Source organism: Lutjanus erythropterus, chromosome 21, assembly GCF_056507025.1.
Source record: "Lutjanus erythropterus isolate fLutEry1 chromosome 21, fLutEry1.hap2, whole genome shotgun sequence".
NCBI lineage: Eukaryota > Metazoa > Chordata > Actinopteri > Lutjaniformes > Lutjanidae > Lutjanus > Lutjanus erythropterus.
The window spans coordinates 30095567-30110567 of NC_139337.1; the positions used below are offsets into that span (position 1 = coordinate 30095567).

At 39.6% G+C, this 15001-nt stretch overlaps 1 protein-coding gene across 3 annotated transcripts in view; it reads right to left on the reverse strand.

The window, feature by feature from the left end:
• LOC146307825 (uncharacterized) overlaps positions 1-15001 on the reverse strand; it is a 59352-nt gene that overhangs the window by 34969 nt on the left and 9382 nt on the right. For all 3 annotated transcript variants that reach the window (XR_014768937.1, XM_084710442.1, XM_084710441.1), the window contains exons 4-23: positions 13466-13567; positions 13144-13254; positions 12711-12821; positions 12265-12375; positions 11550-11660; positions 10911-11024; positions 10135-10245; positions 9876-9986; positions 8536-8646; positions 8259-8369; positions 6942-7052; positions 6728-6838; positions 4777-4887; positions 4190-4297; positions 3976-4086; positions 3741-3851; positions 2639-2749; positions 2280-2390; positions 1994-2104; positions 594-701 (exon numbers count right to left, since the gene is read on the reverse strand). Coding sequence is in view for 2 of the 3 variants with exons in the window: in XM_084710442.1 (XP_084566568.1) it covers positions 594-701; positions 1994-2104; positions 2280-2390; positions 2639-2749; positions 3741-3851; positions 3976-4086; positions 4190-4297; positions 4777-4887; positions 6728-6838; positions 6942-7052; positions 8259-8369; positions 8536-8646; positions 9876-9986; positions 10135-10245; positions 10911-11024; positions 11550-11660; positions 12265-12375; positions 12711-12821; positions 13144-13254; positions 13466-13567 (2208 nt within the window). In the remaining variant the exon portion in view is untranslated. The remainder of the gene's footprint in view (positions 1-593; positions 702-1993; positions 2105-2279; positions 2391-2638; positions 2750-3740; positions 3852-3975; positions 4087-4189; positions 4298-4776; positions 4888-6727; positions 6839-6941; positions 7053-8258; positions 8370-8535; positions 8647-9875; positions 9987-10134; positions 10246-10910; positions 11025-11549; positions 11661-12264; positions 12376-12710; positions 12822-13143; positions 13255-13465; positions 13568-15001) is intronic.

Below are 15001 nucleotides of genomic sequence, written 5' to 3' on the forward strand. Positions count from 1 at the left end.
TCAGAATCAATAATAACCCTGTGATTTTTTTACTTGGTCATCAGGACTCTGAATGTGCACAGAGCTGTTTCCACTGAGCATCTGCACCCAGAGCTAGAATATCTGTTCTCTTCCCTCTTCAAGTGAGAACATATAGTAGCTTTTAAGTTTTAATATACTATATCAGTACTAACTTCCCAGTACAGATGCCAATTCTATATACTGTGATCCAGATCCTGGATCGGATAAGTCCCAACTCTTGTGTGTCATCTGCGATTCAGGACTTGTTCACCTGTAATGTGCTTTTAAATTTGATAAAATAACACTTTTAAAAGTGAATTATTTTAAGTACAAGGTCTAGGTATCTACCTGACTCTTCCAAGAGTCTACAGAACAAAGGGTGTTGCCCACTGTGCAGATTGTGAGGCACCAAGAAGTACATTTTGATTTGCGATTATACTTAAAATTACAGGGAACTCGAATACTGACCATGTTACTATCTGATGTTATGACCTGATCTATGCTGCCTTTTATTGCTGCAGGATTTTCAAACAGCTACTTTGAAGGAAAAAACATGTTTTGGCAAAAGAGCATGACTTCATTCATTCATGTACCTCACTCTGCAGCTCAGAAACTGTTTTAACAAACTGAGTTTCAGCCGTTTCTGGTAGCTGGGAGTAGAAACTCTGAGAGAGGCTTTTCCTTCCATCCTTGTACTTGTTCTGGAAAAGATGGAACCAAAAGAGATGAGTTTGACTGATAAACAAGGCAGACTTTTTATGTGTGAGCACAGATGGAAAGGGGAAAAATAACGCGACATCAACAAACAAAACAAAATCTGTGAATCTGAGCGGCTCCATGATGAAACCCAAAAGTTTGTTTTCCCTGTGCCCAAAAAGAAAAAAAAAAACTGGTACAGATCTGGTATCCCGTCTCTATTTGGCCACAGATCAGATATTGTTACTGACTCTTCTCCAATGCACGTTACAAACAGACTGCGATTCCCCTTTGATCCAGTTTCTGATGCTAATCTGGCCTCTGATGAGTGCCTAAGGTATAAAAACATCAGAGAGCATTGGATAATGGGGTGGTGATTATTTATAACTAATCAAACAGCATTCTTACTGCAGCTCTCTCTGCACTTCAGATATTCTAAGGAGGCATCGGCTCTCAGTTGAAGCACATCCAGGATTCCTCCTGCATGTTGGAGATCTCATGTTTATTTAATCTCATTCCAAAATGTTTGAGGCTGATGAAACAATTTATGAGTCAACGCATTAGTATAACTTTGTTTTGTAAAATCAGCACTGTTAGCTTGGTTTATTTGACCAAATCTCGCACAACAAAACAGTTGAGATGAAATGAATATTGCCTTTTGAACCCTTCACAAAAATTTTCTTTGTATTCTTCTCAAAATCTAATCTTGTTTCCTTCATGTAAAACAAACTATGACATGTGCTTATGTCACAAACATGAAGCTAGAAATGTTGTTTGATCTGGACTTGATTTAAAGTTGAAAAGACATTTATAACATGGGCATAAAAAACAGGTTTCTGATTTTCTGACTAGTTTTTATTAAAGGTATATATTAAGCTACATTAAGCTGCTGTAAACCATAGGAACCTTTCTGGCAAGCGGATGGATCTGTGGGCTCATTTTTCACCCGCCCTGGATCTGTTCTGGATTTGAAAAGTCACATGTCAGTGATGTCACATTATCAATAATCAATCATCAATCATCAATAATGTTTTTAGGAACACGTTTTAGTGGCTGTTTGTGATTAGGCTGGAAAGCATCATCCCAGCTTGAATGTGTCATTCAGTGCCACAACACGTTTTGTTGAGAGACATTTTGGTCTGCACCTGTTGATCAGTATGTACATGTATTTTCATTTAGTTTTTATATAGTAACTGGTCTAGTCATCCTTCTTGGTGTGCTTGGCCCTGAACACGGAGTTAAAATCTAGAAATATCTCTACACAAGTCGTGTGACTGCCGGCTGTGTTTTTATTTACCTCGCTCAGCATGTCAGTCATCTCTCTGGCGAAGCTGGTCTCTGACGTGTCGGGCAGAGTGGAGTAGAGGGAGCTGGACATTTTCTTCTTCCCACTTTCCTTGTATTTGATCTGGGAAATAACAGCATCAACAAGCAGAGGAGGGTGGATGAGGGAGGTTTTTAAATTGACCTAAACAGCACTCAGAAATCAGAGAGTTAGGAACCTTTTCTCAATTCTCATCTCTGGACAAAACTGAAAAAATACATTTCTCTCGGATAACAGTAAAAGGAAACACAGAGTTTACCTCACTGAGCAGCTCTGCAGCTTCCTTGGCGTGCTGTGTCTCCATGGTGACCGGCAGCAGGGAGTACAGACATGTATTCACCTCTTTCTTACCCGCCTCCTTGTACTTAGTCTGCAGTTTGAAACAAATAAAGTTACTTTGCATGACTCCATGTCTCCACTGACTCTTTAGTCTACATGGAGTTTAAATAAGTTCAAAATCATAACATTTCTTCCACTGAGCACCTTAATCATAAACTAACCAACATGCTTTTAGAAGAACAAAAGAACAGGAACACTTTCAGACATATTGTGGTTCAATCTGTTGACACTTTGCTTCATCTTATCAAATTAAATCAGATTTAAAATCCGTCCCTTTACCTCACTCTGCAGTTCAGACAGCTGTTTGGCCAGCTGTGTCTCTGTGGTCTCGGGGAGCTGATGGTACAAACTGTTCTGATTCTTCTGCTTCAGACCCTCTTTATACTTCACCTGCAGGAGACGGAGAGGAGTATGAGACGGTGCATCCATCCATTCAGTCCTAGTCAACACTGTGCATCGTTGTAGACTGACTGTTCATGTGTGGCTTTAGCACGGTTTAGCATGATCTGTCTGGTTTGTACCAAACAAACATGTTTTCTCCCGTCTGAAGGTTTTAGGTCCAGGGCATCTCTGCAGCACCACAGTACTTCATTATAGTGCTGTTTTCTCACGTATTTTTGCTTTCTTAAAAAAATTGGCCGTGCAATTTGGATATTACACCTGGTTACTGGCAATTTTGCGAATATCGTGATTGATTGTGCAGCCCTAATTTTAATTAAGATAATTTTATTTTTCATGTTATATTTTGGAGTTATTGTGAGGAAACACTACTGCCTCAAAAATCAACAAAACATGAAATTTCCTTGTCGTAGCTTTGAATAAACAGAATCTAAGATATTTAGACTCTAAAATATGGTATATCCTGTGACTAAATGACTCTTTTTGGGAGTAGTTTATATCTGCTAAAATGAACAAGTCTTGAACACCTTACTGCAATATTGAACTCACACAGCATCAGGTCACGCTGGAAGAGTTTTTGGAGTTGGCCCAGTCTATGGAAGGACTTTGCTGCCAAAGCTATGAACTTTTAAATTGCCGTAATGACAAAAACAGAAAAAATAAAGCCCTGGATAAAAAATATTCTGAAATATATCTTTAAAGTGAAACAGGGTCAACTGTGACTCAGACAAAATTTATTTTGGAGAGGAAAAAAGGAAGTTTCAAGGCTTTAGGATGGACTTATAACACCCCAAAATGTCCTCTTGAGACTATTAGACTAAGAGATGAGTCCATCACGTTGTGACATATTTAGATTGTTGTAATTATTTAAACTGAATCATTCTCCTCCTACATGGCCAGTGGGAGGAAAGACACTCACAAGAAATCCACATGAGAGAGAAAACAAGTAACAAAAGAAGTCAGAAATAACTTGTTTGAGTACCTCACTCTGCAGGTTCGACGCCTCTTTAGCGTGTTGGGTGTCGATGGTTTCAGGCAGCAGAGAGTACAGGTTGATGCTCATCTCCTTCTTACCGTCCTCTTTATACTTCACCTGAAAAAAAACAAAACAATAACAGAAGTGCTGATTTTTGGTCTGCAGCTTCATCCAGCTTCAGCCACCTGACTTTGCTTCCAGTGCGCAGTAAATTCTGATTTCTTCTCATCCCTGTTGTTACCTCGCTGAGAAGCTCGGAGACTTCCTTGGCGTGGGCCGTCTCTAAGGTCTCAGGCAGCACGTGGAACAGACTGGAGGAACGACCTTTCTTCAGAGCCGCCTTGTACTTCAGCTGAACACAAACAGGAGCAGAGACAATCATCCAGCTGTGAGAGGATGCATGTGTTGAATGCATGTTTGTTAGTGTGTGCAGATGTGTAGAGAAGTGTTTTCACCTCACTCTGCAGTTCAGAAGCCTCTTTGGCGTGCAGCGTCTCCAGAGTCTCAGGCAGACTGGAGTACAGAGAGCTGGACACTTCTTTCTTTCCCTGTTTGTACTTCATCTAAAATCAGTTCAGTAAAATCAAACTGTTAGACAAACACATCTGTTGATGATTCATTCAATTTATTCGCAGCTGTGCAGAAAGCACACCTGCCAGCTAGTTCAGGAAGTCAACTCCAGCTGCACCGCAATCACATGTAACACATGTAACACTTCCTATTTAAACCACCAAAACCTCCCATCTCTGCCTCTGTCTGTCGGTGCCACCACCACCCCAGCATCCACCTGCAGGCTCCGACAGGGGGTCCAAGATACGTGTTCATCACTCCTCTACATCTCTATGTAAACATAATCTGACAGGAGTGATGAGGTCGGAGCCTAGACGCAAAACTCTGACTATGATCTGCTGCTGTAAGAAACATTCTGAAACATGAGCTGTCTGACTGAAACAGGTTTCAACAGGATGAACAGACGTGTACTGGTTTCTCTCTGTTTACACGGTGAAATCAGGATTTTCAAGCAGGTATGTTTTCTCCTCACCTCGCTCTGCAGCTCAGACACGGTTTTAGCAAACTGAGTCTCGGTGGTCTCTGGTAGTTGACTGTAGACGCTCTGTGAAAGGCTCTTTACACAATTCTCCTTGTACTTAGTCTGCAAAAGACAGAAAATCAAAAATAAGAAAAGTTACTTCTCTGGACAGCTGTGAGGATTTCTCAGTTTCTCAGTACAAACACTTTGCATCAACCTATCAACATTAACCTCCTTTTTTATTAATAGCAAAGCTGACATTGTGGCTTTTATATTTATTCTCCTTCTTTGTGTTTTGTCATTGTGTGTATTTAATAGTTTTCTTTTCATCGTGTGCGTTTGATGAACACGTCTTTGTGTCCCCACAGATCAACGCTGACGGTGAGCCGAGCCTCATTAGTCCGGACCGTTTCTGCATGACGTCGTTGAGATGCAAATGAAAGTCTGCAGCTCAGATAACCTCTTTGATCCTTTTTTGATGATAATCACACTTGTGATGACCGATTCATGATAGAAAACATCAGCTTTCTGCAGGCGCTCCAGCAGTTTTATTTTTAATTCTGAACATCTTCCTGTTCTGGACCTTGTGAGTTGAGGACGGTGGTGAGAGTTCAGTGTCGACCATGTCTCATTTTATCTCACTGAAAACATTTTTAACTTTTGTTTTTGATTCAGTTTCATTTCAGTTTGTATATACATATATACACATATATATATATATATATTAATATATTAGTATAATATGAGGGGTATTTGTCAGGGGTGAGATTTAAGATGTTCAGAACAGGTTTTACAATACAAACACAACACTGTGTGAAGGCCACTGACTCACAGACATGTCAGTCTTAATAAACACCTGCACTGACGCCTCCTCGTGTTCGCTGTGTTGACAAATTTGACCAAAACTTAAGACATTTCCAGTATTTTTCTATTTTATTTTAATTACTTTTCCAAGTACACAATAGCATTTCAGTCAGTCAAAGTCTGGTTTTTATGTCAGTTAACTAAAATGTTTTTTTTCACATCCAGTTTTAGTTTTTTTTTGTTTGTTTAGTTTTAGTTAAAGTTAACATCCACATTGTGTTTGTAGGAAAAGCACTTGCATTATGCACTTTTTACCATGCACTATAGATCATCTAAATACAGCCCTTCATCTTAGTCTTTTGACAGAAATTAGTTTTATTGACACTTTTATATATACTATTACATGTATATTAGTACACTGAATTACATTAGTCATACTTTACTTGATTATTAAACTGAACACAGGCTATAAGCTGTTTAGTTGCAGCTTGTAGCTGAATTTGGTCCATAAATCTGTTGCTCTTCTCCTTTTCAAGACTCAGTAACATCAGCCAACACCTGGATGACACAGGTCATACCGTTAACAAACTTCCAAAGAAAGAGGAGATATTCTGGGAAACTCTTTTACAGCCAGGAGCTACGATGTGTTAGTATGAAGGTTCAATCATGAGACATGTTTACTCTAGTAATTATTTACTCTCTCTCTCTCCCTCTGTTTCTGTCTGTTTCTAATCAGCTGATAGAGGGCTTTCACTCTTTCAGTTAAACCAATCAGATTTTGCCACAACCTCTGTGAGCCAATCACGTCATTGCTGTCAAACTTAAAAAACTGTTCCTTTCTCTGCTGCTGTCAGCTTTAATCTGCAGTGGTGGAAACATGACACGCTAATTTTTGCCCCTTTTTAAAAACCTCTTTCTTTCTGCTCTCCTGCACAGACAGGAAGCTTTCCAGCACACATCAGAAAAAAAACAGAAACCCGTCTACTGGTGATGAGAAAGGAGTCAAGTACCTATTTTTAGCCATGTTAAAACATTTGTATATATGAGCAAATTTTGGTGTAAAATCGGCTCCATCTGAGACACGTTCATATTTTATTTTGAAATGTCCACAGTGACATGAAGTAATGCCATGATATGTGACTCTTATGAATGCTGGTACCTCGCTCATCATGTCAGTCATCTCTCTGACGAAGCTGGTCTCTAAAGTGTCGGGCAGAGTCGAGTACAGGGAGCTGGACATCTCCTTCTTCCCGCTCTCCTTGTACTTAATCTGGGATAAGGTGTACATTGAGAAACATACGTAATCTTCAGTGAGTCAGTTTGATTCATGCTGTACGTCCACAGTATTTAAAGATCCAGCTGAAGCTCTGTACCTCACTGAGCAGCTCTGCAGCCTCTTTAGCGTGTTGAGTCTCCAGGGTTTTGGGCAGAAGAGAGTACAAGCAGGTATTCACTTCTTTCTTTCCTGCTTCTTTATATTTTGCCTGAAGACACAATAAAAATGCTTTTAGCCTAAATCCTCACTGTATATCCTTAGCTTGGAGTCACGTTCACATGCACACTGTCTGAACTGTGCGTGTGTGTGTGTGTGTGTGTGTGACGGTGTGCAAACAGCATGTTGGGACTTTATGAGACTTGGATTAACTTGGGTGAATTATCTTTATTATCTCTTTAATGATTTTCCATTGAAGTAGGTGAGAGCAGCTTATTTATGACAATCCTCTTTGTCTTAACAGTTTTTACAAATGTCTAAATTTTACTTCATGCTGCTTCACTGCTGCTGGAAAAAACAGGGTTTTATTTTTCTCAAACATATTTCAGTGCTCTGATGTTTCGCTCATGTCAGTATCCTGGCTTTTACCATAAAAGTCGTTCTGCCATTTTGATTCCCATCAGCACCGACTCCAGTCAGCTATCAAGAGATGAATATTAAACATTCAAACGGAAATTAAGTTTTAAAATCCATCTTTTATTCAGTCTGTCTAAGAACTGAAAACACTCTTCTTCTTTGGTGTTACTATCTTTCAACTCATTGCTGTTCTTCCAAAATGCTGCACCTGTGGTTACTCAGAATGTTAAAGGGACAGTTCAGATTTTTTGAAGTGGGGTTGTTTGATAAACTCATCCATAGTCAGTGTATTATATTTAGAATATTTTCACCACTTCACCTTGCTGTCAGACAGTCTTTTCAAAACCATGTTTCATGAGCCAAATAATGCTTTCTCCAATGCCACCAGTTAATTTGTTTGTGTGATTTTGGTGTTTTAAAGGGTTAGTTTAGATTCATCAAAGTCACACAATAATACAAACACACTAACTGATCGAGGCAGTGGTAGACCTGCAACTCCTGTGTCCTGTGTGGTAAAATTACTGCTTTTTTCAAAGGAGTTTGTTTGCCTTGGAGAGAGTGATAAAATGGCTCAAGTTTCTGGTCTTACCCTAACCCTAACCCTTGATGGGGCGCATCAACCAGTATCTACTATAGGAAATACACTGACTTTGAATGAGTAGCTCATACAACCACACTTCAAAAACATCCAAACTATCCCTTTAATGTCAGGTGTAAAAAGACTCCATGTGGATTTTTTTTCCCCTGTAGGAGACCAGAACATGAAGCTCAGCTGTTTAACACAGATATCTGAAGGCAGACATGTCGTAGGTTTTAAATGTGAAAAAGTGTTTTCGGTTACCTCACTCTGCAGTTCAGACAGCTGTTTGGCCAGCTGTGTCTCTGTGGTCTCTGGGAGCTGATGGTACAAACTGCTCTGAATCTTCTGCTTCAGACCCTCTTTATACTTCACCTGCAGGAACGGATCCATGTTATCTCGATGTTCAACAAACAACAAAATTATCCAAGGAAAGTTATCCAGAAGTGTTTAAATCATCAAGTGGAACATGTTTCATCAACTGGCTGCAGCTTCATGGAAATCAGAGATAATGTATGTATATAAAATGTATTTTCTTAACCTCACTCTGCAGGTTCGACGCCTCTTTAGCGTGTTGGGTGTCGATGGTTTCAGGCAGCAGAGAGTACAGGTTGATGCTCATCTCTTTCTTACCGTCCTCTTTATACTTCACCTGCAATAATACAATAGTAATACACACAAGGGAATACTGAAGACAAAGTCACGCATTTCTTTCAATTAACTTTTACATCAGAGGAGCATCTTTGTTTGAGTATTAAAAAAAAAGTAACAGAAGCAGTAGAGATTCCTGCAAAAACAATTATCTACATTGTGAACTAATGTTGAGCTCATCAGCTGCAGAACAAGTTGCTGCCAAATGACAGCTTAAAGGACCAGTGTGTGGGATTTATTGGCATTTAGTGGTGAGTTTGCAAAATGCAAACACCTCACCTTACCATCCCCTTTTCCAGCATGTAGGAGAACTACAGTGGCCAGGAAAACTGCAAAAAAGACCCCACAAAAGTCTGCATCTAGAGCCAGTGTCTGGTTTGTTTGTCTGAGCAGCTGCTCAGGTTTGCTTATTAGAGCCTGCACATTATACACGGCAGTCGAGTGTGGAGAAACGGGGAATGACCCATTCACAATTTATGCAAGATCAAGGTTATCACGAGGCAAATGAATGTGTGTTAGGTTAGATCAGATTACAGAGGTAATGGATATCTGGATATCTAACCTCAGCAGCCTCGCTTTTAGTATTTGAAATATCAGCACAGATAATGATTAACAGGTGATTAACAGGTCAAAAGCTACACCGGGTACTCATGACTGTACGAGACGCCTCCTGTGTCTCCCGTCTCTAACTGATCAGGTGCAACAAGTGCTGCACAAACTTCAGTCAGTTCACTTTGGGACCGTCAATAAATTACCGTTTGAATGACACAAAAACAATGTTATTTTCAACACCATTCCATTTTACATAATTATTTGAAAAGAAAATAAATGCCATTTTTTCAATAGTTTTCATGTCATTTGACCCGGTGACTCCAAATCAATACTTAATTGAATTAGCGGACTGGAAAAATAGGACCTCTTTTTATTGGATTTTATCACCTATTCTTTTTTTTAGATTAATATAATTATGAAAAATTCACAATTTTATTTAAGTATCAGGCTCTCTGCCCTTTTGTCCTTTTTCTCTCTCCACTTTTTTTGTCCACCTTCAAGTTGCTAAACAAAAAGTAAACTTAAATTAAACACACGTTCTTCAGCCTTTGCCACGACTGTCTACAAAAATTCAAAGGAAAGGCCTGTGGACCTTGAACTAATTTAATCCAAAACTGAATTTATTGACCTAACATTATTAGTACTATTGTGTCTGTGGTGTTATTGTAGTTATTGTACCTCACTCAGGAGTTCAGACACTTCCTTGGCGTGAGCCGTCTCTAATGTCTCCGGGAGAAGAGAGTACAAACACGAGTTCACGCCCTTCTTACCTGCTTCCTTGTAACGCATCTAAAAAACAAGAATACATTTTAATGAAAAAAAGAACAGAACAAACATCAAAACCACTGAGGGTCAGAGAATTTTTAAAAATCATCTGTCCAGTGAGGCTCTCTGTACACGGATCATATCTGTATTTATGTCTATAATTCACTTTCACCTCGCTCTGCAGATCAGCCACAGTTTTAGCAAACTGAGTCTCGGCGGTCTCTGGGAGCTGAGAGTAGAAGCTCTGTGAGAGGCTCTTCCTGCTGCCCTCCTTGTATTTGCTCTGAGAGAGGATGAAACCACATGTTAGCAGTTTACAGTGAACCTCTGCTGTCCGTTTTTTTGTGAGATTGTTTGTTTCAATGCATTGATAACTTTAAGACATGATTCAGGGAAGAGTTCAAGAGTTTTTATTTTTATTGTCTTTGTGTAATTTTGACGATGTCCGATCAAGTCAGTTTTCCTTTTAAAAATATAAAATATATATATATATGTATTAATTTCATGCTATCCTCCTGTACAGGCATCCCAACTGGGGTTGTTTCAAATACCACTATCATGAAATAAGCAACTAGGCGAGACTCTGCACCCATCTGATATCACACAATTTATCAATCCTGCAAAAAAAAAAACTGCAACCTCCCAGCAGCATCCCACACACCAAAGTTTTTTAAACTTTAGCCAGGCCATACCACAATGATAGCAATTATGTCATACACACTGTAAAAAAAAGTTCAAAGTTAAAGTTGAGACAACTCTTCAACCTGTACACCCTTCACTAGATTTTTGAGTTTTGAATCGAACTCTTAAGTTATTACTTTTCGTAATTTATTTCTTCAGATCAATCTTTGAGTTTTAGATCGCTGCTTCTAACCAAATTAAATGAAGTCTCCAAGTAAACATGTTGGAATGGATCCCTGGTTTCAGAGACTTTAACCTGTGTTGTACCTCGCTCTGCATCTCCGTCATCTCTCTGGCAAACTGGATCTCCGTGGTCTCGGGGAGCTGAGAGTAAAGAGAGGAGGGAGCTCCTTTAACCAGCACCTTTGGGCGATAGTTCACCTGAGACAGGGAGAATATGAGAGTAAGAGACAGACAAAGAGAGAGACATATGCAGCAGTGTCACTACGGCTGGTGTCTTAGATTGAAATTACAGACTGTGCTTAAGACCACATTTCCCATAAACCCTGTGGCTTCCTTTATGCTGCTCATGCACTCTGAATTTGTGTAACAGCCATTTCACTAATGGTTTAAACAATACACCTGCACAAAAATGACAACTTCCAATATAAACCACCATGTTCTAAACAGACACTAACAAAAAGTAACATTTGCAGTCCAGCAGTAGGCATGATGGGAAATGAGGGCTGTCACTACTTTAACCTTTTCATTACAAACAAGAGCAAAGAGCCAGAATGCAAAATATAGATAAATATAATTATTGTGCCTTTTTTGGAGGACATCAACCTCACATTTTTGCTTATATTGTCAATAAAATATAGTTAAAGTGTAAATAAATGGTTCAGGTTGTGTGTGTGTGCGTGCGTGCGTGCGTGCGTGCGTGCGTGCGTGCGTGCGTGCGTGTACCTCACTCTGCAGCTGCGACATCTCCAGAGCGTGTTGTATTTCTGGAGTGTCGGGGAGTTGGGAGTACAGGGAGATCGAGGCCTTTCTCTTCCCGTCTTCTTTGTATTTATTCTGAAACAAAACAAGATCAGATCTGTTCACTTCTTTCAGTTCAGTTCAAAAAGTTCTCAGTGTGCATCATATGTTAGGGATGTGTCGAAACCAACTACTCAGGATAAGATAATACAATCAAGAAAAAGATACAACATTTATGGTGATATCAAAAAAACAAAGAAAAATGCTTGTAAAATGATCAAGAATAAATTCATGTTAAGCAACAAGAGTACAAGTAACAGTGAAAGATGGCTTCATAGCACTGCTTATCATACATTATGTGGTAGAAGCACTGGTGTAGCTGTGATTTCTCTGATAACTAAAACTTTAAATAAGATTTCTATGTTTGTTTGATGTATTTAATTCATTTGCAGTGAGATGTCTCCAAGTCAAACCTGCAGCTGCTGCATAAAACAAACCATATGAGTGTGTGTGAGTGTGTGTGTGTGTGTGTGTGTGTGTGTGTGTGTGTGTGTGTGTGTGTGTGTGTGTGTGTGTGTGTGTGTGTGTGTGTGTGTGTGTGTGTGTGTTTTGATGCCCAGGCTGGAGTTAACTGATGAAATATGTTGAAACGCAGCTGCTGTATCGTACAAGTCAGAATATGAATATCATGTCTGAGTACCTCGCTCTGGAACTCGTGGACGGTCTTGGCCAGCTGCATCTCAGTGGTTTCAGGAAGCTGAGAGTACAAACTGCTGCTCATCTCCTTCTTTCCTTCCTCCTTGTATTTGTTCTGAGGAGCAGAGAGGGTTTCACCGTGATGAGTGGTCAAGACTCTCGGAAAAAAAAAAACTTTTTAATGAAGTCTGGACTGAAAACAGTTTCCTTCAAGTTAAATTTATCACAGCAAGAAGAACTGAAAAAGTCAGATTTTATCTTTAAAACATTTATGACCTGCTTAATCATCTCTTTTACTGTAAACGGGACCATAATTTACTAAATGAACACCATGCTTTGTTAAAAAGACTTTAAACTAACAACTGAGAACATAAATGCAATAGCAATAATATGTGACTGCCACCTCAAAAAATTATGTATCCATCCATCCATCCATCCATCATGTCTGACCTCACTCAGTATCTCAGTCAGCTCTTTGACAAACTGTGTCTCTGTGGTTTCTGGCATCAGAGAATAAAGAGAGGAGGAAATCTCTGTCTTCACATTTCCTTTGTATTTAATCTGAAAAACAAACAAAACAAAACTTTGTCAGTGCTACAGTCATGTTTTAGGATCACTATTACCTTCTGCAAAGCCAATAAAAATGATTGATTATCAAGAAATAAAGTAGTTTAGAGACTGATAAAAATGTTATCTCAATCCACAGGAGTAGTTTCCATGGATCTCTTACCACCCGAGTGACATTTTCATATTCTTCCTGTGAGCATGCTTCAAATTCATCTAGATGTCGACATGCTCCTGGTCTTATGGAGCAAACATGTCAATATTCTGCTGCTCTGTCCATCACAGGGACACAGACTGGTATATTCAAGTGTAAGACTACCTCACTCTGCAGCTCTGAAGCCTCTCTGGCGTGTTGAGTCTCAGGAGTTATTGGCAGGATGGAGTACAGAGACATGGACGCCTCCTTCTTTCCCTCCTCTTTGTACTTCGACTGAAACAGTTGAAACACATTTCAGCAGAAATTATCAGACTGGTCGATCTGTATGAGAGAGTTGTGTGTTCTTGTGTTCTTCTATTCTAGACCTTGAGATCGAGGACATTTTTCGGTTGTGTCTGCACTTCGTTAAAGAAAAAAACAAAAAGTTTCACTGCGAGTCCTCACAAGTACAGAAGGACAGCTGTGTCTGTGTGAGCGTACAGACCTCAGATATCACAGCGCTGATGTTCTTGGCGTGGATGAGTTCGGCTCCAGGAACAAACAGACTCTGTCCCCTCATCTTCTCAAAGTCCTCCTTATACTTCACCTGCAGGGAGGAGGAGACATGAGAGTGTGTGTGTTCTGTCGCTTCACATTAAATACAAGCTGCACTTCTGCTCCGTCCCCCGGAGGACGGCTGTGCTAGTTGTTTCGCAGAGTTTTAGACTTCGAGCTCAGAGAGGAGCCATCGTTTCTGGTTGGCAGCATAAATAAAGAACTTTTTAACAACTACAGCTTTTTCTTTGTTTCATGTTGTTCAGTCAGTGTTTCCTGGTTAATTTTGATATTAATCCTCTTGGCGCTGCACTCCGTCGTCAAACTGGCCTCATAATATTTAATTACATCTTTATGACAAGTTCAAATGGTACCACTTCACTTGAAGACTAGGAAATCATTCATAGCACCATTACAAAATCATTTGAAACTGCAATAAACCTTCATGACATCTTTATGACAGGTAAAAAATGTAGCCCTTTCCTTGAGGTTTTCATGACAAAGACATCTCATAGAAGATAAACTCTGCATTTAAAGAGACATTATTGACAAAATGACACTTAATGACAACAGTGACAGTGATGAGAGTGCAGAATATGGATCTTCATATCTGTACAGAGAATAGTATAGAGAGTGTAATGAGCGTATGAACTGAAGTCTGATAAGTCTGTTCCAGGATCACGTCACTTCTGTTACACTTTCTTTGCTTGGACAACATGTATTTTTCATATAGCACAGCTCTTTACAGGACTGATAAGAACCACAGTGCAGATGGCCTGAACTTTATTTTAAATATGCCCCACAGTTTGGTGTTTGGCCGAGCCTGATTGGACGCTGGGTCAAACAACAGACGGGCAGATTTTGTCGAAAGACCCAGGAGAAAAAGAGAATTAATCCACAGATGACAACCAATCTGTGAGAGGAAACAGGAGTCGGCAACAAAACAAAAGGTGCTTAATGGTACCAAACAGCATTAACAGTTTCATGATATATTAAAAATGAACATAAAAACAGTTTTGGAAACTCAGTAAGGTGCTCTGTTGTTCTAAATTTTGCAGATAATACAGTGTTTATTTCTTCTCCATGTTCTGTTGCGTACTAAACCTCCTCTCCTCCATCCAGGCTGCCAGGAGCACAACTTTGAAGCAGTTCATGTCTCCATGGTAACAGCAACATGTCTAAACTGGCTTTATGACTGTGGTTAGTGCAGAGCCGAACTCTGAATTTTTGGATAAGGGAAACAAAAATAAAAAAAAGACGAAGAGAGTTTTTCATCCCACCTTCTGCCTCTCCAGCAGACAGTAACCAAAGTCTTGAGACCTTTGGCTGTTAAACTTGTAAAAGTGATGCACTGAACTCTCTTTCTGCATGTGATGATTGATAAAGATGTTTGAAGGCAGGCAGAGAGACACGCAGGCAGGCAGCAGCAGAGCGACAGCAGCTGGAGGAAGAAGTGAAGATGATTTTATAAAGTGGGTTGACTTGC